Genomic DNA, 24,821 nt, shown 5'->3' on the forward strand with positions numbered 1-24,821 from the left:
TTGTACCATTTATCTTAAAATTCCACAATTTATTAATCTCGCACCTACTGCTTATCCTGGTGGGTATTCCATACCCCCATACACCCTGGTATTAGTTGCACCTTAACTCTGCCCAGCCTTAATTCCCTTGCCTGATCGTACTTCCCATATATTTGACCTCTTTTTTGCCTATGGTGAAAATGACTTATGAAGCCATGTTCTTATGATATTATTTGTTTTATTGCTTAATTATGTTACCTTGTTTGCAGCACTTAATATTTTGTAAATTGTCTGAAATTTAGAATGCCAGGAAATGCTTAAATGTATTTGAATGTGTTTTTTTTTAGCTTTCTCCTAAATAGATTCAATCAGTAGCTTATTTATTAGACTTAATGTCTTGCTCTGACTATCACATGTAATTTTAGGCAGTCTATATCATATGAATTTAACCGCTAGGTGTACCAGCGAGAATGATGTTGCATGGCATGCTGCAAAGGACAATAATGCTGTCAATGTTATTGCTGGTGGAGAAGATAAGAGATCGATGAGCACAGCTGAAACAATGTTTAATAAAACTATCAACAATGTATTTTCATTTCCAATTAATGGGGAGACCAAAGTAATAGGTTAGTGAAATTCCTCTTGTGCAGATTTGACTTTCCTTTTAAAAATTGACTTAATCTTGAAAATTATGTGTACATCTAAATAATTATGGACTGTTTTTTGCATGTTTTTTGAAATAATTTCTTCTCAGCTTAAACTCAAGTGGTATCTTTATTTAGGAGGTTTGATTCAAGTAAATAAACAACGTAACTTATTGAAATGGATTTGATGGTGAAAACTTGGAGCTTCGGATAGAAAATCAAAGTGGTTGTTTTAACACTTTGCATGCCATGGACGTAATATTACGTCCTGCTAATCCTTCTGAGGATAGCCATGGACGTAATACTTTCCATTTAATTGGCTTTGTATGCGTGAAGCCATAATATTTCGCCCGTGGTACTTTTCCAGTTTACTGCTTAGGGGTTCTGTTTTTTCAAAAATCAACTGCTCGATGGAAAAAGAGTTCACTTTATGCCTTGAGGAGGAAAAGTCCTCTGTAGCTACCGGCATCCTCATCTTAGGCCACTTAGTGTGAAAATTCTTTGGGCCAATGGACCGTACGTTGAGGGTGCATTGACCCTTTTTGTCATCCAAGATTTACAATGCTTTGCTTGGATCAATGATTTTTTATGATTTCCATGCTTTAAATAGTTCAAATTGAGCGTATTAAAAAAAAATTATTATGCAAGTTATGGCGGTACATCATATGTTGTAACTTTTTTATTTTTCAAAAACAGTAGGTTTTCATTGTTAAATTATATATTTAAAAATTAGCAATAAATGTTATTCAAGTCATTCATAAAGAAGAGCAAAGTCCATTTTTATTGAACTGCACATCAATATAAGTATATTTTTGATGCTAATGTTTTAAAAAATGTACGGATATAGTAAAAATGGCTGGATTTTTCAGTAGGGCTTTAAATTTAGCAGCCGGCACTCAAAGTGTTAATGTGAAGAATTGATAGTGTGCATATTTAAGGCATTAATGGATACTATTTTCTTTTTTTAATGAAGGTGCAGTAAATGTCATTAGCAAGTTAGAAAAGCCAAATTTAACAGCTTTAGATGAAGAGGCTTGCACATTAATGGCAGAATATTTTTCATTCATCTTGAGAAATGTCGGTTTGTCTACGCTTCATTATGAACTAGTAAGTCCAACCCCTTTAATGATGAATATTGTTCTCATCATCTCATTTTCAATTGCCTTTAACTCAATAGGGTGATTTCCTATTATTTTTTTATTGCCTAAATCGAAAGATTATTACTCCTGGAGTACGCATTTCACGCTTTTAGATTTTTAAATGACGATATATATTTTTCGCGAAAACGCGACGGCTAAGTATGAATGCTGGGAAAAGCCCGTGTGATGTCATTCTGGTTCCTGCTTCCACCCTGTAAGGTCTCCTTGGGGTGAGTATGTGTGCGCCGCTGCGATGCAGGCTGCTAGCAGGTAGTGGAGTACCCAGCTAGCAGGTAGCGCTTGGCTTAAATAAGGATTATTAATGCCTTATCAAATAAAGGAAACTTTCCGATCTTAGGCAGTTTTAATAAGTGATTATTAAGAGATGTTTCCCTGAGCTCTGTGCCTCATGCAAGCATTGGTAACCTCAGACAATGTAAAACTCCTGACTACTCGTATAGAAACTAGGTCCCTGTGACGCACGTGGAGTGGCATCGCATGGGTGCCTATCTTTCCTTTTTCAAATGCAGTTAAAATTGACCATTGCCATTCGTCTAAACCGGTATTTCTAAAACGAAATAATTTGTACATTATGAATACACTAATGGTGGGTAACAAATCACAATCAATGCCTTTCATTTTCTTTGATGAAGGAAACTACCCTATTAGTAAATGTTCTCCATTGAATGTTACCATGTTAAAGAAGTGAGAGGGTGACCAAATTATCATTTTAATTTGCCTGGATATGTGCATTTTCCTTGTCTCTATGTTCCACCAATCTGTACTTCAATCCACTTCATTAGTTTTATTTATGTACCTTCCATTTTTTTCAGTCTACTAACAGTAACAGTGGCATGGATTAGTGTGATCTGAGAAGTTTGGAGCATCCAAATTAATTAATACTGTCTAACTTATTAATTATTTTTTATCATACTAAAACACAGGGCGTGCGGAGTTTCGTCTGGGGAGGGGTCCAAAACTAGGGGGGAAATTTTTTGAAAAATGGGGTACTAAGTAAGGGGTTTTAAACTAATTTTAACATTCTTCATTATCGAAAAAACTTCATTTGTTTAAGAAATATTTTGTAAATTCATGATTTTTCAATATTTTGTTTTCCTTTATGAAGGAAAATTATTGTATTTTTATATTTTGGGGGGTCCGGATCCCCCCCCTGGCTACGCCACTGACAGGGCTCCCACTCAAAAGTGAATAAAATAAAGCCTTAAAACCGTGTATAAGCCGTGAATTTCGACTATCGTGACAAAACCTGGAAATAGCCATGAATTTCATCATCATCATCATCATCATCATCATCATCATCATCATTGGTCAGCAATCCTAGGATTGGTTTGACGCAGCTCTCCACTCAATTCTCCTATCAGCTAATCTTTTCACAGCTACTCTTTTCACATCTTTTCTTCTCTTTCACATCTTTCTTTACTTGTTCCATATATTTTGTTCGAGGTCTTCCTTTTCCGTTGTTGCCTTCCACTTGTCCTTCGACGATTGTCTTCATCAGGCCATCATGTCTCAAGATGTGGCCAATGAGGTTGTTCCATTTTTATGTTAAGGTTTTCACGAGGCTTCTCTTCTCTCCTACTCTTCTTAGGACTTCCTTGTTACTAACTCAATCTAACCATTTGATTTTCATCATTTTTCTTTAGCACCACATTTCGAAGGCCTCTATTCTTGCTTTCTCCGCTGCGGTCATTGTCCATGCCTCACTTCCGTATAGGAGCATACTCCTAATAATTTTCATTTCATTAAAAAACCTTAAAAATCTCTCGAACTTGATTATGAAACTACAGTATTTACTCGTGTAAGCCGTGCTTTCATATATCCCACGCACTCCCATTTTTGGGCCGGCTCTTGAGGAAATAAAACTTCCTAGTGCTTTTTGATGTGCTCTAATGTAGGAACTCGTGATTAGTTCTAAATCGATAAATTTACATTACCATGATTAATAAGGTTAAATAATGTTAGAAATGTAATTCCTGCAAAGGTTTCCTCGTTTCAGTGCTAAACTCCGAAGAAATAAATGAAAAGAATTAGAAGGAAAATGGTATGCAGCTTACATTAAAGTTAGGAGGAGGATTCATATAAGTCAGTGGCGCAGTGAGCGGGGTGTTTTGGGGGTTAAAACCTCCCCCCCCCCCAGTGCTCAGAGAAATGCTTAAGTTTAATCCATTTTACTCAATTGGATTGATATTACTAATAGAATACTGTAAGGATTTAAAAAATATCTCTCAGAAAGCCGTAAAACTCACCATTTTGAACAATTTATCTTAAAATTCTGCAATTTATTAATCTCGCACCTACCGCTTATCCTGGTGGGTATTCCATACTCCCTCACACCCCGGTATTGGTTGCACCTAAACTCCCCCCAGCCTGAATTCCTGGCTGCGCCCCTGATGTAAGCAGCGCACCCCCTTTTTTTCACCGGTATTTCCGTGAAAAAAGGTGTGGCTTCTTTAGGTAAATACGGTAAGATTGACAGGTCAAAAGAAAAATTCATATGTTGATCATATTTCAAGGTTAGTCACAAGCAGACACTGCCACGCATTTATCTGCACACATATATTCAAAGCGCAATAATAGGGTGGTTTCCTATTATTTTTTTATTGCCTAAATCGAAAGATTATTACTCCTGGAGTACGTATTTTGCACTTTTAGATTTTTAAATGACGATATCTATTTTTCGCGATTAAATGAAAAGTGAAAAATTTCAAGCGCGCAAAAACGCGACGCGTAAGTAGGAAAGTCCGTGCGCCGCATTTCTGGTTCCCCCTCTCTCCTTGTGAAGTGACCTTGATCGAGGCTCTGGGCGCTGATAGGACGCAGGATGCTAGCGGATAGCTGAGCACCTTGCTGAATGGTAGCGCTTGGCTTAAAAAAGGTTTATTAATACCTTATCAAGCGAAGAAAACTTTCCGACCTTAGCCAGTTTTAATAGGTGATTATTAAGACATGTTTCCCTGAGCTCTGTGCCTCATGCATGCATTGGTAACCTCAGACGATGTATAACTCCTATCCTCTCGTGTAGAAACTAGGTCCCTGTGACGTCACGCGGAGCGGAATCGCATGGGCGCCAATCTGGCCTTTTTCAAATGAGGATAAAATTTGACCCTTGCCATTCGTCAAAACCGGTATTTCAAAAACCAAATAATTTGTGTATTATGAATACACTAATGGTGGGCAACGAATCGCAATCAATGCCTATCGTTTTCTTTGATGAAGGAAACTACCCTATTGGTCCTTGTGGCATGATGACACACTGACCTTAAGACTGTATCAAAGCCGGAAGATGGGTAACCGAAGTGTTCATTAACCGTGGTGCAAATTCAGACACTTCTTAACTTCCCTGGCATCCTGGTCCCTCCATTTTCCTACTCACAACCTTTAGCCAGCCCTGAATTTTGCTAACAATAGGTGACATCATGAGAGATAGCACTTAAATTGCTGCATTTGCATTCACGACATCTGTCGCGTTTGATAAAATGTTTAATGGACATGCAGCCCGTGATTGTTACGTGATCAATATTTCTGCCTAAAATAGCTTGTCAAGAGACTGTGAATGTGACGACTTTTAGACCGAGAAAACCAAAAAAAGACTGTGATTTTCATAATTTAGCTAGAGCGGGAACCTATCGAGAGCAAATTGATACCGGTAAGCCACTGTATAAGCAAGTTAGAAAGCAATGGAAGGCAATCGGGAAGCAATTTTGCTTGTAAGGAAAGGGAAAAGAAAAATTTTTCTCAAGGATATCTAGCTAGCATTATCTATTTTGGGATGAATTTTCCAGTGAGTAAGCTACTTCATATTGGGTTCCTCTTGATAATTGTGATTGAGAAATATGACAGTATTCAAAATATGCTCTTTTCTTTATTCCTGTAATTTTTGCTGATCAGTATAAAGGTTCTTGAAAAGGAATACGGTTCAGGAAAAAATAGATTCATATGCATGCCAATTTTCCCCAATTAATCCATATGTGTGCATGATCATATGAAATATAATTTATAATCATAATGTGGACTCATCATTATGCATAGCAGGCTTGTACATAATGACATTATAAACCCCCAATGAAGACCTTAATGGATATGCATTACTCATTGAAGGAAAATTGGGAAAACCATTTCATCACAAGTAGGTATTCTTTAGTGGGTAACATTCCAAAATTTTAGCTGTGTATTTTATGCCACTGGTAAAATTATGTTCATTAGAGAATGTAGAATTTACCTCTAAACTTCCTAAATTTTCTCTATTTCAGCAATTAAGGAATGTGATTGCACAAGATATGCTTTCCTACCAATTGACACCTACATCTCAAGATTTAGAACTCCTGGTTAACTCTGATGCCTTCCATGTTCTTCCCGAAGGATTTTCAAAGTATGTCTACCCGAAGGAATACACTCAATTGCTTTCATCCAATCCTCAAAACCATTTGAGTTATGCATGTTTTATAAATCTCATTCATATGCTTTGTTCTCTCAGGCTTACATGGTATCCTCTGGACTGTGAAGATTTGATGGAGCAACTTGCATTTTTCATGATGAAGGACTTAGTGGATGAAGTTATATGTCCTGACAGAGTCAAATTGGCCAAATTGGTTATATACACAAAAAATATGTGCAACCCTGCATGTTTTCATGATTTTAAGCATGCCCTAAGTGTCCTCCATAGCATCTATGTAATGATAAATAAGAATGTGGATCAGTTTCATCAGCTCGAGGTTAGTATAATTGAGTAGGTTTTGTTATTCTCTAGTTAAACCCATTTCCACCCACTGTGCCCCTGTGCCACCCATATGGCTATAACTTACCATTCTGAGCATAAAAGGCTCTTGAAGAAAATCTGAACTCTGTTTTGCCATGGAAAAGTCAATAATATGTTGTTGAAGCTTGCGATAACTCAATCCACTTACTTTTACAATCAACTTTTGTAGCCGGTGAAAATAAGCTCTTTTCTATGTTCCTATATTTTTTTTACTGGAATGAAATTCGTTGATCTGTGATAAGGATCTCGAAAAGGAATATGGCTCAGAAAAAATATTTTTGCATTCATGTAAGTTTTTCCTAATTAATACATATACATAGGTGGATCTAGGGGGGGGGGGGTGGGGGGCATGGGGGCATGTGCCCCCCCTCCAGGCGCTTTAAAATATGCAAGAATTTTGATACGGTCCCATTATCCTTGTGTTCGTTTAGTATCCTTGTGCCCCCAGAACAAAATCTTGGATACGGCCTTGCTTGTGCCCCCCCAGAAAGAAATCCTGGATCTGCCTCAGTACATATATGTACTGTAATTTGGAATTTATAGGAAATATGGATGGAAAGAGACAGGTGCCAAACAGAAATTCAGTATGATTTCTAGGGTCTGTTAATTACATGAAAATATAAATGTAAACAGGAAATGGTAGTGTATAGATTATTTTTATCTTACTTCATCAAATAATATGCTTGCCCTGAAGATTCATCCTTTCTACTTAGGTCACATGTAGAAATTGAGTAAAATTAGATTCTGACCTCATTATCTGTTGCTATGTGGCTACGGGTCATTCTGAAGACACAAGTTAATGGATCAGTAGAATATTTCTCTGGATAACTAAAGAAAACCATAGGAACAACCCACCTAAATATCTTCACAATGGGTTGAAGAAAGTTTTCTTGGCAGAAATGGGTTAATGTAATAGTCTTCCAAGGAACTTTAAATTTGAATATTTATTGCAGGTAAAGCACAGATTAAATGATGCAGATATTTAGGAACCACATGAATTACTGCAAAATCTACCCTGGGGCAATTATTAACAGCGACCATAAATTACAGTCCAGACGGCAAGAGTTGTCGGATGACAGTTCTAAAGGAGGGGCAGAGAACCTTGTGCCAGCACAGTTTGCAGCCAATCGCTGTCCCCCAAATGCACCTCACACCCTCGCCTAGTCATACAGCGATGTCGCCTGCATATGAAGTACTGAAACAAGCGGGAGCCTCCAAAACGATCCCTTTCTTCGAATCACCAAAGCAGGGGATTCTTCCTTTGGGTCCTTTGCGCTTGTCGTCCGATCCGGCTCCTTTCTTCACGGAACCCATTTGTTTACATGTGAGGTGGGCGTTTCCCTTTCTTACCTGGCAACCTTGCCCCCTACCCCGATCTTGACCATTCTAAAAGTCATCGGACAACTCTTGGCGCCCGGACTGTAGTTATGACGAAATTTCACCTAAAATTCAAGAAACTTCAGACAACTGGGAAAAACTGTGTGGTAGGTAGAGAAATTGAAGGAGGCTTAACATCAGATAGCATTTCAAGAAGCAGTAAAGAGTAAAATAAAAGACTGAGGTATCAATAAATCAGTGTAAGATGGCTGGAAATTCATTAAAATAGTAATACAGGAGGCCTTAAAAGGAGTTTTTGGGGGAAAAAAAGCTGTCGAGAAAATTCCATGGATGACTGTTCAAGTTTTAGAACTCGTTGAAGAAAGAAGTAAAGCAAAAACCTAAGAACTTAACTACAAGGAAATAAGAAGTGAAATTAGTCAAAAAGTGAGGAAAGCTAGAGGAATGTGGATGAAGAATATTTGCAAAGTTTGATTATGATTTACAATTACATATCTGCAAAGATATCTCCCCGGGTCTGTTTTTTCAAGCAGCCATGAAACGCGAATTGGTTTTCCGTTGCTTGAAATAAGTGTTTTAGATACACAAATATGCAGTCCTTAGTATCTTAGCAATGCAAATTAGATGTGCACTTGCATCCATCGGGCTGAATGCATGAAGGCTCCTCTTTAGGCCTCCCTCTCAGTATGATAGTTTGGCATTTGGTCCTTGAATTTTCATATTTCCTCTATATTTAAGTCCAGAGAGGTCACAGTCCGCTGCCATGGCATTGCATACATGTATACAAGGTGTGATCAAAAGAAGACCGCACTGATTTTATTCTGCGTGAACCATTCAATGGATTGAAACGAAACAAAGTGGGCCTTCCTGCGACTTATGTGACGACTAAAACAGGAAGTGTTGTGTTTGTTTACGTTGAGTCGTTACTTAGCAGCAGCGGTACATGTCTTAATCTGTTTGTTGCTGCAAGCAATGGCAGCAATAAAGGAACTAGAGAAACAGTGTGTGTGCATGAAAAGTCCTTTCAAGATTGGCAAAAGTGTTATGGTGACATTTGGAATAATTCAGTAAGCCTTTGTTAATGAAGCTTTGTGTTGAAGCCAGTGTTTTAAGAGGTACAGTCGTTTTAAAGTGGTCAGAACCTCGTCAGATGAAGATTTGTGAATTAGGCGGCCTTCCACATTGACAGACCCTACCATGTCAAATAGGGTAGTTTCCTTCATCAAAGAAAACGAAAGGCATTGATTGCGATTCGTTACCCACCATTAGTGTATTCAAAATATACAAATTATTTGGTTTTAGAAATACCGGTTTAGACGAATGGCTAGGGTCAATTTTATCCTCATTTGAAAAAGGCCAGATTGGCGCCAATGCGATGGCACTCCATGTGACGTCACAGGGACCTAGTTTCTACACGAGAGGATAGGAGTTTTACATCATCTGAGGTTACCAATAAATGCATGAGGCACAGAGTTCAGGGAAACATGTCTTAATAATCACCTATTAAAACTGGCTAAGGTCAGAAAGTTTTCTTTGTTTGATAAGGTATTAATAACCCTTATTTAAGCCGAGCGCTACCAGGTAGCATGGTACTCAGCTACCTGCTAGCATCCTGCATCGTATCAGCGTTCAGAGCCTTGCCCCAAGGTCACCTCACTTGCGGCAGCGGGAACCAGAAAGACATCATGCGGAGTTTTTCCCAGCATTCATACTTACCCGTCGTGTTTTCGCGCGCTTGAAAATTTTCACTTATCATTTAAACGCGGAAAATAGATATCGTCATATAAAAATCTAAAAGCGTGAAATACGTACTCCAGGAGTAATAATCTTTCGATTTAGGCAATAAAAAAATTATGGGAAACCACCCTATTGGTAAATGATTTGGTGTGGGAAAATCGCCATTTAAATGTTAGGAAGATGGCCAAAGAAGTAATCATTAGTTTTGGATCCGGTCAGACAATTTTGATAGACATTTTGGGCATGGCGCGTGTCATATCAAAATTCGTCCCTGACGTCCCGTCATGACGGCATTTCTCTTGATAACGCCCCGGCTCACACGCTGATCGTGACAGAGTTTTACGCCATAACCCGGACTTTCGTGATCCTGCAGCCACCCTACTTTCTTTACGTGGCTCCTTAAAATTTTTTTTTGTTTCCATAGTGAAAATCAGCCTTGAAAGGGCACAGATTCGACTCTATTGGGAACATTATAACTAATTGTACAGGGTCGTACACACATATTGTCGTCAGCCAATGTGTGTACTTTGAGGGTGACAATTTTAATTAAGCTGAATCCGTAGAAATAAACAAGTAATAAAATCAGTCCGGTCTTTTTTTGATTGCACCCTCTATTGTGTAATGCACTGCATTTGTGCACACACTCCTGCCAGATCTGTAAGTCTTAATGAAAATAACTGTAATTTCAAGTACATACATAACATAGTAAAAAATTGAGTAACTCTTGATATTATTTCTGGATTTTATAGCCATTGTATAATGGGAAATGAAGTGCAATTAGCCTCATATAAGGGATGAAATGTGTAGGATTTAGGTTATGATGTTGTAATCTGCATTATTCCAATCCATAAATACATCATCATTACTTAGGTTGCAGCTTTAGCAGTTACTGCACTATGTCATGGTGCAGGCATCAGTCGAGTCTGTCAGCATGGAGTCACTCCCTCAAGTGACAGTTTTGAACCTGTTTATGATGTTGTCTTTGGATATAAAAATACTGGTGAACAAGTTATGGGCATTATTAAGGTAAAAAAATCATATTACATGTGACCATTAAGTCACGTCTTACTGGGGAAACATTAATCATTTGAATAAAGCAATTGTATACAAATTCTTATATTTGAATGGATAATAATCCTGGTTCTTGGTTCCAGTTCTAAATGGTTCAATCTATTTCAAATCACCCAGGCCATGTTGCTCGACATTTTTAATTGTCCTGATTGTTTTAATCATTGGTTCTCTACAAGTAGACAATCACAAAACACCATTTGAAAAAAATTTACAAGCCATACTTTTTTTGGCAGCCATTTTTAAAAGGGCGGCTGGGCAAATTTTGATGAAAAACGTGGTTAGCATGAAGTTTAATTTCAAAGCTATTATGAAAGATGTCAGAATAATTGAAAAACCAGTGTGTTCATCATGAAAAGAACTTTTGGAAACCATTAAAAAAAAATTTTCTATCATAAAATATAGTCAGTCAAAATCTTTCTATGAAAACTTGGGAAAAATTTGTCAATACTAACTTTTTAACGCCATAAAGTTTTATGAAGGAAATGAGACTCACTAATATAATGTTGTTTCTGAGTTGAATACTTAAAAAAACTACTTGCAGTACAAGTTTTAGCACTGAGAATGCACTGGATTTTTTTCTAGAGCTTGTCGAGCAACAAATTTTATTCATATTAGGTGATTTGAAATAGAATGACCCAAATCAGATATTCCATTTTAATTGCTTGATTTTCAAAAGCTTTTACACAATGACTCTAATTTTTATTAAAACTTCCTAAAATAACAAATAAAATTATCGTCTAAGTCTGTGGATCAATAGCATTACCTACCCTACCGAAAGTATGGTATGTAAATTATGCCAAAGGACTAAGGGCATACCGTGGATCAATACCGGATGGGTAATTCAGGCAGTGACATTTCAGGAGGGAGAGGGGATTAAAACTGAAATTTGAAGAATATTAGATAAAGATAGCTTTATTTGTAGTTAAAATTATTTGCTTGAAAAATTCAATTTTTATTATAGTAACGTGTGTTGTATGTACTATTATTTTTACTGTGAGAGTTTGTAGAAAACTTGTTGAAAACTTTATAAATATTTTTATATTCCTTCTAAGGGAGTGGGAGGGGCAGCTGCTTTCAAATCGGGGTCTGCACAAATGTGGATTGAGTTCTAATTCTGATTCTATGTTAAAGAACTAGAGGAGCTGATAATGAACCTTTGCGAAGTGGTACTTCCGGATTCCATTCATATCAAAGTTTTTGCCGCATACAAGTTTGCAGTAGGGTAGTTTTTCTGGGTTCCGTCTACGTTGTCATTTTGATGGTGACATTTCACTTGCTGTGCTGTAGACATCCTCAGGCCAGGCTGAAGTGGAGAGTTCTTCTTGGGTGTCCAATATTTATACGGTAGTGCCAGACTGAGAGCGAGGTGTGCTCATTGTTGATTGCATCCCCCATCCACTATGCATGGAAAGGTGGGGTAAGTCTTTCTGGGGTCTGGAAAAACTCGTTTCCAAGCTTGTTTCAAGACCCCCCCTTCGCATGCTTAGCGGATCAGCAACGAGTGCCCATTGCTCTGAGTGTGGTCTTGCCATATAAATATTGGACACCCTAGGAGTGCTCTCAACTTCAGCCTGACCTGAGAACGCTTACAGCAAAGTTGGTGAAATGTCACCATCAAAATGACAGCACGGACGGAACCCAGAAATGTACCCTACTGCGATTTCATTCATACTTTTTTGGTTTATTGTTCTAAATATAAAATTTAACTGTGTGGGATCTATAGTGCCCTTGTTTAGCAGATTTATAGCAATTTGAAAATTAATGGCATTGGCAATGGGGTCCAAACGCTGAAATCCAAAGAATGGAATGGTGATACCCCCTTTCTCTGCAAAGCCAAGAAATAGTGCATTAGGCCATCTTAAGAAGGACTTCTAGAATTGTGTTCTATTAAAATAAATGGGAAATGGCACTGCTTTGAAATTTTTTCCCCACTCCTATAATTCAGATTCAGACTGTGATTTGGATGATAAATTACTTGGATCGCTTATGACAGGTTTGGCTCCCATAATTTACTCTCCTCTTAAGTGAATTGTGTATGGTGACCATTCCATTGTTTTGAACTCAGTGGGAGTAAGACAGGAGGCAACCATAATCAAGGCATATGCCACAAGCAGTCCAGCAACATCTTGTCCGGTAGTGTCCGGAAATATCCACAGGGAAGAATGACGCCTCGGTAACTTAACTGGCTAAAGCACTCGACCGGAAATCGGGGGATCTGGGTTCGAATCCCAGTCAAGGCGAATGATTTTTTCTCTGTGGATCTTTCGCACGATTGTGCATTGCGGGTGACTCCCGTAAAAGTTATCACCGTGGCTAGTCCCGGTATACTTTAAAAAATAATCAAGGTGACCCCACAACTATTCCATCTGGGTTAAAATGTGCTCTATGGGTTTCTTACCATTGTTTTCAAATTGCAATAACTCTGCTCTTACGCCACAAGGGAACATGAAATATGTGGCAGTTTAGTTTCACATTTAGGGAAAAACATGTATAAAGTATGAATGAAATATTTGAGAGCACTCCTCAAAATCTCTTTGTGAGAGCTGAATTACTGGACTGACCCATGCTGAAACATTTCATAAAATATTGATGCCTTCATTGAAAGTCGTTGTCAGAAATTTGAATTTCCTTAGAAACTGTTGAACCCAAAAATTTCAGGGTCAGTCAAAAGATGGACTATGCAAATCCCTTCCTGCTGGCCTCAACCAGAGGCAAATTCATCATCATTTGCAGCAGCAATTCGGGTGGCGTCACTACCTGGGTGCAGGGAGTATGGAATACCCCCAAGTGTTTTATTTATTTATTTATCTTCATCATCCCAAAAACAGCTTATTGAAGGCCTTTTAAAACAGGGAAAATAACGTGTAACAATGGGTATCACACACAACCATAGGCGGATCCAGGGGGGGGCACGTGCCCCCCTCAGACCCTCAAGAATATGCGAGATTTTTAATATGGTCCAATTATCATTGTGTTCGTTTTGTATTATGAGATATCCTTGTGCCCCCCCCCCAGAAAGAAATCCTGGATCCGCCCCTGCACACAACCATGCTCTGGGTAGGGTCAACCTATCTAGGTGGGACTTGAACCTGCGACCTTCGGTTTGGCCGCTGAGGACTTTACTTCACCACCCCTGAAGCCGGCAAAAGTAGGGTAGTTTTTTTTTTGTAGTGCTACGCTCTACAGTAAATACAGCTCTAACTTCTCCAATGTTTGGGACTTGAAACCATACACTTGTGTATACATTTCCATTACTCCTTTACAAGGACGCAAAAACTTTACACTAAGTAAAATTAAATATGTTTGATAAAATTTGGGGGTCATGACCCCTGCGTTCCCCCCCTCTTAATCTTCCCCTCACCAAATCTTTGATTGGTTCTTAGAACATTCACATTTTGTTCAACTATGCCAAAACTGTCAATGTTATTATTCAAAAATGTGTCTGTATTATTATTCAAAAATATGTCAGTATTATTATTCAAAAACAAATTCCTTCTAATGCATCCCAAAAATTTAGGCCTCATGATGGGAGATGAATTTTAGAGTCTGTTATGTTTATTATAGGTCACTGATCTCTTCGATAATGTCCCGAGTGAGGATTATCAGCGCCTAATGGATTTGATCACACATTGCTCCTCGGGCATTAATTTAACTGTTGCATTTGAAAAGGCATTAACCATGAAAAAACTACTGGTGAGCCATGAGTTTGATCCAGAGCTGCCATTGCATAGGTGAGTAGAAGGATTAATTTGTATATTGCTTCACTGCACAACGTTACTTTTGTCCAAATCAAGCATGAAGAAAGAGGAGGCAGCTGAAGAAATTTTAGCACAAAATTAATTGTTGAGTGATTAATTCTTTATAAATTATTGTAATACAAAGAATATGATCAAGCATGTTAGTAAAATAATCAACCCTTCGTTGATGCATGCATGAGTTACGGCAGTTTAGAGGGAAAAGAAAAATAATTATGTAATCTGTGGCCCATACACAGCACAAAGTTCCCAATGAATTGCTGCTGGCAAATATTGTTTTAACAATCGAATAACAGCGTGCGCGTCACACTTGGCAAGATTTTCTATTGCAGCACACATTTTGCTACCAAAAAACAACTAGCACTCAAACAACATTTGCTCCACTACGACTGTTAGCCAACTGACCTGCTGCGTGCACCTACGCAGCAATGGCAGCACTACCCCCTTTACATGGTGAACAAACGGAGGTTACTTTCCGAACAGCCCTTGTAGTTCCTGAGCTGGCTGCATTCAGATTTAATTTTTATTTTATCAAATTAATTTTTATAATTACATCTGATTTAATTTTTTCCATGACTGTACAAGGAAATTGGTATTGCCTGAATAAAATACGACAGGTACATTTTGGAAGTTTTTATAATTAACACATCCATTCCATGTTCATCACAGTTTGATACTTGTCGGAAGAAGTTTAGTTGACCTTTTGGCTGTGGGAGTACCTGATTTTATCTAGTAGCGTGTATGGGAGAGAACCAAGAAATATATGTATTCAGTGGCGGCTCGTGAGTCAAATGCTAGGAGGGGCACACTCCACCGAGGGGTCAAAATTTGTTAATTTTTTGTGTATTTTGTTGAGTTTTTAAGGCAATCTAGAGACCGTTATGATTCACTGATACACAAAGCAATCACTAACACTAAAACACTAACAATCACTAACTTGATTAACTCATCTACAACTAGGCCTATTTAAATTAAAACAATTTACACATAATAATTCAACTGGTCACTAAATCAAGGTATTCTAAAACACTGCAACACCAAGAATATACGGCTGCCGGGCGGCACGTCGATATCATCTCACTAGATACGTCGCTCTGCGCATGCTCGGGCGGCATCCCAAGACTTCCATAAGGCACAGGCTTAGACACGTCATAGCACCAGCAGCCCCCACCACCTCCACTCTCCATATAACTGCATGGTGATAGATTGGGACGTTCCGGCCAGCGCCCCGCGGCTACAAATGCGAACTTCTCTCGCTATTTTTGCATGTTTTTTCCTAAATTTTCGATGCATGCGATTGAAAAAAGACTTTGGTTAATTAAATGTATAATTACAATTGAATGGATATTTAATTTTTTTCCTTTTTCAAATCTTTGGGAGGGGCGGCATCCATGAGTCCTCATGGGCAGGCCGCCACTGTATATTTTCTCTCTAGCCTGGCCGAGTGTCTTGCAAGGAGTGAACCCTTATAATGTGGGGGAACCCTTCTTTTTTTCTTACCAACAGATGAGCCTACACTTGGGCACTTTTTGTAGGCACAGAGGTGCAGCTAATAATTAAGGCTGGGGGGAGTTTAGGTGCAACTAATACCGGGGTGTGTGGGGGTATGGAATACCCACCAGGATAAGCGGTATGTGCAAAATTAATAAATTGCGGAATTTTAAGATAAATGGTTCAAAATGGTGAATTTTACGGTTTTCTGAGGGATATTTTATTAATCCTTACACTATTCTATTAGTAATATCAATCAAATTAAGTAAAGTGGATTAAACTTAAAAGTTTCTCGCAGCTCTTGGAGGGGTTTTATCCCCCAAAACGCCCCCTCGCTGCACCACTGCTTTACACTACCCTTTTAATGATATTTATGTGACGTAGCTGAATAAAAACTTAAAAAATAGTCAAGAATAATTCATGTATTACTATAACACAAATATGAAAAATCAAAAACTATCCCCCAAACCCCCCCCCCCCCTCACTGTGCCACTGCATAGGCATATTAACAGCGTGGAGTGGGAAGGAATCACTATCAGTGGCGGCTTGCCCATAAGGACTCTTGGACGCCTCCCCTCCCAAAGATTTGTAAAAGGAAAAAAAAATAAATATCCATTCAATTATAATTATACATCTAATTAACCAAAGTGTTTTTTTTCAATCGCATGCATTAAAAAATGTAGGAAAAACGGGTATAAATAGTGCGAGAAGTTTGCATTTGTAGCCGCGGGGCACGGGCCAGAACGTCCCAACCCATCACCATGCAGTTACATGAAGAGTGGTAATGGTGGGGGCTGCTGGTGCTATGACGCATCTAAGCTTGTGCCTTATGGAAGTCTTGGGATGCCGCCCGAACATGCGCAGAGCGACGTATCTACCCCTATGAAAAAATTGTATAAACCTGTTTCAAAATTTTATACAATCTTATACATTGCCATGGCAATATATAAGAATGTATAAAAATTTGAAACAGGTTTATACAATTTTTTCATAGGGGTAGTGATATGACATTACAGCTGGCGGCATTATAATCTGGCGTCAACTTGATGTTTCAGTGTTGCAGAATATGTACCTTGTTTTGTTTTAAATTTTATTATTATAAATATTGAAATTATATTATTTTAAATTAAACAAATTTAATACCTAGATAGCCTTATAAGCTTCTTAAATACACAAAATATTTAAAAAAATGTGACCCCGCGGTGAAGTGTGCCCCCCCGAGCGTTTGACTCACGAGCCATCACTGATCACTATGAACTGGGCAGTACGATAGGCACCCCCTGGGGTGATGGATGGCCAGGGAGAGTGAAGCAGCATTAGCGATTGTTACAGTGGTGGAAAGTGCGCTTGGGCTCTACCCGGGTAGTATTAAAAATCTTGGGAAACTGCCGCAGGTAGTCGAGCAATGGTCAAACGCTTAAAAACGTTCCCCCAGTCTAAGAGTTAAATGCCAGCTCTTCATTGGCCCTCAATTATTGGATCCAAAGTTTCCTTGGATATCACACAATTACTTATACCACTTCTTTTTTACAGAGCGCGACCCAGGTTCCAATGAATTACCATCATCTTCAGGCACAAATTATGATTTAATTATAATCATAATTTGCACCTGAAGATGATGATAATTCATTGGAACCCAGGTTGCGCTCTGTAAAAAAAGAAGAGGTATAAGTAATTGTGTGACATCCAGGAAAACTTACAATGGAATACCACAAAGTTAATCAAGAGTTAGTGAATTTTATTGGATCCAAATTTATGATAAAGATTTCTATAATTTTAATTAATGTGAAATTATTTTGTTTTAGGTCTCTAGTTTTGGCATTGATGATCAGTACTGCAGATTTATCGGGAGTGGCTAAACCCATTGATGTTGCTATGATGTTTACCAGGAGAGTATACAGAGAATTTTACGAAATAGTAAGAGAAAAAATGAATGGTGCATACTTTTTACATCTAAGCGTGTGTGAATCTGCCCTAGCTCAGAGGAAGAGAGGGCCAGATTGTGGCCTCGTCTGGGCCAGATAAAATGAATCACCTGTTAAGTCAAGTCTGCTTTATGGATTAGTTCAAAAAATTTATATTTGGAGATGTGTGTCTAACCTTGGATTTTTGTGGATGATGCAAATTTTTGAAGACCTCACATCAATGATGGCTCTATGAAGAGCATTTTGAATAGTTAAAATAAGGATTAAGTTTGAAGGAATATTTAAATTGCATTTGAATAAGTAAAAAAAGTCCTTGTGGCATAATGTGATCCAAGGTAAGAACCTTGGCATCCTAACCTGAATATTTCAAATTCACATGTGTGTGGCTAAGTCTGCTGAGAGCTCTACCCTTCCCTATCCAAAATAGCCGTTGATGGAAAGCAATGAGACATACCTACTTCCTAAGTTTTATTAGTAAAACCATCAGTCATCAATTTTGCAAAAGTAACTAGAATTTATGTTATTTGTTTTATCTACCAGTATCATCTTAGAATTTTTGTGATTTCTCATTGAAGTTACCTTAAAGATGTATGTGATAAGACTTTGATTTTTCATTCTTTGACCTTTATATGTAATCATTTTCTAATTAAATAGGGTGATATAGAAAAGGGGAAAGGCCTTTGCCCAGTTGAGAAAATGAATAAAGATTTCAGCAGCAAGATACACCAACAGCAGCAGTTTTACCTTACTAAAGTAGTGAAGCCAATCTTTGAAGTTACAAATATGGTTCTTAGTGGTATAAAGCCTTTGATGACTGGAATAGAGTGAGTATTGTTTTAAGATATAGTAAGTTGAACAAGTTTGGTTAATTCTCTGTATAGGCGGTTCTACGGGGGCACGTGCCCCCCCCCCAGTCCCTGAAAAAATATGCGAGATTTTTTATACGGTCCTATTATCATTGCTTTAATTTTGTACTACGAGGTATCCTTGTCCTCCCCACCCCCCAGAAAGAATTTGTGGATCCTCCCCTGATTGTATGTTTAGGAAATCTTAGGGAGTGAATCATTAGGTGTGAATTGGTTAGATTGTGAATTTGCCTTAAGTTCCTCCTTAATGTTATTTAGTACATACTTCATTGCTTGTCAGCCTATTGAAATTGACAATCTTTCCAAATCATCACATCACTTACGATATATCTCAACAGTTTACTATCTATATAAGTTTCCTTTTTGCAACATGGAAGCTTCCCTGTAAACCACAAATGTTGTGAAAATGTTGCAGAAACATTGCGCTGCAACCGACATGGAGTTGCTGCAACGTAATGGCAACGTTGCAAAACCAGGCAAAAGTCCTCTCTACCATGTTTTTACAATGTAATGGCAATGTAACTGCAACCTCTTGTGAAAAATATTTGCAACGCTTATGCAACACTTATGCAACTCTTATGCAACTCCTGCAATGCACTTGCAACATTTATGCAACTCCTGCAACGTACTAGCTTCATTTATGCAACCTTTTAAAATAATACTCACAATATGCCACTAAAGAAAAAAAAATCATTCATGACAAAACAGATTTCTAACCCTACTTCTCATTTCTTTGGTGCCCTGAATTGGCATATTTCAGCCAATCTATTACCTTCTCCTTCACATCTTTTTGGCTGTAAGATGCCAAGGTTGGTTTTAAACAAAAAGCATCTGAAAAGATTTGGATTTAAGTTACAGGATGGTGATAATTATTATTCCCCAAATAAGTACCTTCCCATTCAATGACTATTAACTCAGGAAAAATGCAGGAACAGGTTAGCATGGTGCTAAACTGCTTTTTCTCATGCGGGTCTTTGTATTCCCTGAGAAAAGTCTCCCAGAGGGTGAAAAAAAATTCTTTTATGAGCCAATTGGCTTCAGAAGCTTAAAATATGCTTAATAAACCCCATATTTAAAACATGTTTGGGGAAAACTATGTCCAAATAATACTGCTAAGCAGCCAGCAACATGTCACAACCTTTCTGCATCCTAGTGAAAATTCCACTCTCACATACAGTAAGTGTCTTATGAATAGGATGAATCAGATTTAAATATGTATATCCTCTGGCCAAAATATTAAGTTATACAATTTTTCAGACCAAACGAGTGTACCAGCTACGTAATGAGGGCATTGCAGAAATGTTGTCAAATGCCTAGCTGCATCCTGCAACTCCTGCAACCTCGCGCAACCCTTTTGCAACGTTTCCGCAACACATTGTGTTTACTGGGTTGCTTGTCACAGGGGCGCAGCTAGGAATTAAGGCTAGGGGGGGTTACAGGCGCAACTAATACTGGGGTGCTTGGGGTATTGCATACCCGCCAGGGTAAGCGGGAGGTGCGGAGGCCTTCCGCGGGAAAAAAATTAAGATAAATGGTTCAAAATGATGATTTTTACGGCCTTCTGAGGGATATTTTATTAATCCTCACACTATTATATAAGCAATATTAATCCAATTAAGTAAAATAGATTTAACTTTAAAGTTTCTGTGAGCTCTGGGAGGGGTTTTATCCCCCAAAACCCCCCCCCCCCCCCGCTGCACCACTGACTTGTCATACAATGCCTCTCTTTGGCCCATTTCCTGTATCGTTGGGTAACAGGACTAGTCCTATCAGTACTTCTTGCCAACACAATTGGGGTATCTCAACTAGTTACACCTTCATTATGGTACGTCATGTGGGGCCAAATCTTCTCAACAATGACAATTTACCATGGTGTTGAAGTTAATGATTCCACATTTTGGCTTTTAAATTTTTTGTTTAGCCTGTTTTTAACTTATTTTTGAAGATGACTTGGTGACATCTTGGTCAATGTTTACTTTTATTTCCTTTTCTTCTGTTGGTGTATACAGCCAATGGATCAGCTCTAGAGCTGCTCAAGTAAAGTTTTCACAATACTATGAGGGAGCGGTCTCATTCTGCTGAATGTGTTGCTCATTTTCTACGGTAGGAGTGGGAAATTTGTTTTGGTGACCCGCTGTATTTAATCACTCTGTAATAGGGTGGTTTCATATTATTTTTTTATTACCTAAATCGAAAGATTATTACTCCTGGAGTACGTATTTCATGCTTATAAATGACGATATCTATTTTTCGCGAATAAATGAAAAGTGAAAATTTTCAAGCGCGTGAAAATGCGATGGCTAAGTATGAATGCTGGGTAAACCCCGTGTGACGTCGTTCTGGTTCCTGCTGCCGCAAGTGAGGTGACCTTGGGGCAAGGCTTTGAGCGCTGATATGACGCAGGATGATAGCAGGTAGCAGAGTACCATGCTAGCTGGTAGCGCTTGGCTTAAATAAGGATTATCAAACTATCAAATGAAGAAAACTATTACCTTATCAAACGAAGAAAACTTTCCGACCTTAGCCAGTTTTAATAAGTTATTATAAAGACATGTTTCCTCAAGCTCTGCGCCTCATGCATGCATTGGTAATCTCAGACGATGTAAAACTCCTATCTACTCGTATAGAAACTAGGTCCCTGTGACGTCACGTGGAGTGGCATCGTATGGGCGCCAATCTGGCCTTTTTCAAATGAGGATAAAATTGTCCATTGCCATTCGTCTAAACCAGTATTTCTAAAACCAAATAATTTGTATATTATGAATACACTAATGGTGGGTAACGAATCGCAATCAATGCATTTCGTTTTCTTTGATGAAGGAAACTACCCTATTACGGAGCCGTACACACATACTCTTACTCTAAAGGAAACTATCTTAGGAGGAATTCTTCCATGCAGGAAAATCGCCAACTGCTCTCACTGAGTGCACTTTTGCTGCTGGAATGCACTAGTCTAAGCCAGAGCTACTCTGTGGGCTGAATGCATCCCATGATCTTAATCAATATTTGTATAGATCATGAATACTCCTATTACATACTTCCAAATATATGTGGCACAATTTGGAGGGACTTAAGGGTTGCTCCCTTAGGAAGTTCTATTGTGGCATCATGCTATGTAGTCATTGTTTTTTTGAATTAAAATTATTTGGTTTTTCCCTATTTTCTCAATAAATTTAGCTCGATTTAAGTTCTGAATGTAATTCCAGTTGAAATTTTATTAGGGCCATTAAATATGAGGATTAATTAGTTAACTCAGTTAACCGATTAATTTTTAAACGCCTTACATGCCTTTATGGGCATAGGGAGTAAGTTCCACTTGGTACCTGGTGTACCTGTTGGGGCATTTAAAGAACAAATTAGAGTTAAATCCAACATTTAAGGGTGAGTACTGACGATTTAGACCAGGTGGCTCAAGGTTAGTAGTTGATTGGAATGGGTAGGGCAAATAACGGCAATATGCCGGTATAGTCCACAAATTTCCACAGGAGAGAATGATACCTGGGTAGCTTAACTGGCTAAAGCACTCGGCCGGAAATCAAGGGATCCGGGTTCGAATCTTGGCCAAGGCAAATGATTATTTCTCTGTGGATTTTTCGTGCAGCAACATGATTATTTCAAAGTGCATAATTGGCACTATAATATCTGTGTGAAGAACAGTGCGCGCTGCAGGCAGTATTTTTCCAGTTTATTCAGCAGTGTGTATAGGAGGTAGTGTAATTTCAGGGCCTTTACCAGAGTGCAAAGCACTCAATATTTTCTGGGTATTTGTAAATTTAATCAGATTTCAATTAGCTAGGCTTTATTCTCCAGGAAATGTCAGTAAATACCAGAATTCATTCACAATAAATTCTTTTTTAAGTTTTCAAAGGTTTCTGCTTGTACTCACAGAACTTTTCCCGATTATTGAGGTTAATTTCCTGGTTCTTTTGTAGCCTCTAATTGATGGGATTTTCTGGGTTTTCCAGAATTCCTGAGAGGGTAGCCTCATCGCATTGCATTATTAAGGGGAAATTTCTATGTTGAGAAATTATAGAAAATAAACTCAATTTTTGGCAATTCACGAAGCTTAAATTTTTTCTTGATTCATAAATTCGATCGGTCATAGTCGGATTTAGGGGGGACACGGAGGCACGTGCCCCCCATCAGAGGCTCATAAGGTAGACGAGATTTTTAATATAAATCTTAAAAAAATTATATTCTAATGTAAAAGTTATAAAATTATACATATCAATAACTTTTATATTAAATTTAAGAATATATTTCGCAGAGTAATTGTTACATATTGTGTTTAATCTCAAATACGAGGAGACCGGTTGCCTGTCAGACCCTAGTGCTCCTCTCCAGAAAAAAAATTCCTGGATCTGCCCTCGAATAGGGTCCATACCGGTGAGGGAAGACATGCAAATAAAAGTTCGGACTGGAATAGGGGGGTTTCCTATTTTTTTAACTTGCCTAAATAGAAAGATCATTACTCCTGGAGTTCGTTTTTCACGCTTTAAGATTTTTAAATGACGATATCTATTTTTCGCGATGAAATGAAAAGTGAAAAATTTTAAGCGTGCGAAAACGCGACGGCTAAGTATGAATGCTGGGAAAATCCGGTGTGACGTCATTCTGGTTTCGGCTGCTGCCGCGTGAGGCAGCAGCTGGAACCTTGGTGCGAGGCCATGAGCGCCACTACGATGCAGGCTGCTAGCAGGTAGTGCTTGGCTTAGATAAGGATTATTATTAATACCCGATCAAACGAAGGAAACTTTCCGACGATAGGCAATTTTAATAATTGATTATAAAGAGATGTTTCCCTGAGCTCTGTGCCACATACCTGCATTGGTAATCTCAGACGATGTAAAATACCGGACTACTCGTATATCATCTAGGTCCCTGTGACGTCACGTAGATTGGCATCGTATGGGCGCCAATCTGGCCTTTTTCAAACGAGGTTAAAATTGACCATTAACATTCGTCTAAACCGGTATTTCTAAAACCAAATAATTTGTATATTATGAGTACACGAATGTTGGGTAACGAATCGCAATCAATGCATTTCGTTTTCTTTGGTGAAGGAAACTACCCTATTCACGAAAATGTGAGGGATATTAGTGTATGGTCGGAGAAACACTCCATAGGCGTGGGAGCCTGCAAGCGAACGTGATACCCGAACTCTCTCCCGTTCAGGTCCTTCAGCCGTCTGAGTTCGTGTCCTGAGAAAAACCTGCTTAAGCAGGTGGCATACCCTGGCCCGGAAAAAAATGTCCGTAACTGTTGAATTCCCGGTTCATGGAATTTTTTTAATGGCAATTAATGTATAATACACCGCCATTCGCGAGGTATGCTTCGAAATATTGCACAAACTTCTTTCGGAAAGAAGCATGTTGGTGGCAACGGGTATAAGGGCCTGCGAAGGGGTTTTCCCTCGGGCGAATGCTATTCTGCCTAAGGAATGTTCGGTGGTGACGCGACTGGTCGCCTCAGTTCGCCGACATTCGGTCTCTGAGGCAATCGGAGGCCTTCGGAAATTTGCGTAAAACATTACGGATTAAATATTTCTACGCCGTGTATCAATTCCTTACGTCGTATTCGAGGTGCGACCTGATTAGCGCGGAGTAACACCTCTTCTCAAGGGGGGAAGTAGGAATTAGGGCTGGGGGGGGTTTAGACGCAACTTCACCTGGTGGGTGTGGTATACCCACCAGGGTAAGCGGGAGGTTCGGAACCCCTCCCCCAGAAATGTTTTTTAAGATTAATGGTTCAAAATGTTGAGTTTTACGGCTTTCTGAGGGATATTTTATTAATCCTTACACCCTTCTGTAAGTACCGTATAAGCTTGTGTAAGAGGCGCACACGTGTAAGAGGCGCACCCCTATTTTGAGGAAGGAAGCTATAAAGAAAAAAAAATTTACGGTATTTTTTTTATCCTATCGTGCGGTGTTGCAGACGTATGCCTGGAATTTCGACAGTTATCGAAATTTCCTCTTTCAGTACTATTTGAAAGAAGAAATTTTGATAACTGCGGCGGTAATAGCGGCATAAGAGGGAGCAGAAAGAGTTCCGATCCTCTCTTCGCCTACGTCATCGCTCTACGTTGCTTGTCCTACTCAC

The 24,821-nt window shown here is 38.7% G+C and overlaps 1 protein-coding gene across 2 annotated transcripts in view; it reads left to right on the top strand.

The window, feature by feature from the left end:
* LOC124169119 (probable 3',5'-cyclic phosphodiesterase pde-5) overlaps nt 1-24,821 on the top strand; it is a 67,084-nt gene that overhangs the window by 36,915 nt on the left and 5,348 nt on the right. The window contains exons 8-15 of one of the 2 annotated variants that reach the window (XM_046547613.1): nt 436-605; nt 1,597-1,730; nt 6,034-6,152; nt 6,258-6,495; nt 10,485-10,640; nt 14,250-14,416; nt 17,737-17,848; nt 18,511-18,680. In XM_046547613.1, coding sequence (XP_046403569.1) covers nt 436-605; nt 1,597-1,730; nt 6,034-6,152; nt 6,258-6,495; nt 10,485-10,640; nt 14,250-14,416; nt 17,737-17,848; nt 18,511-18,680 — 1,266 coding nt within the window. The remainder of the gene's footprint in view (nt 1-435; nt 606-1,596; nt 1,731-6,033; nt 6,153-6,257; nt 6,496-10,484; nt 10,641-14,249; nt 14,417-17,736; nt 17,849-18,510; nt 18,681-24,821) is intronic. The other variant, XM_046547614.1, reaches the window with a different exon arrangement.

This window comes from Ischnura elegans, chromosome 12, assembly GCF_921293095.1.
Source record: "Ischnura elegans chromosome 12, ioIscEleg1.1, whole genome shotgun sequence".
Taxonomy (NCBI): Eukaryota; Metazoa; Arthropoda; class Insecta; order Odonata; family Coenagrionidae; genus Ischnura; species Ischnura elegans.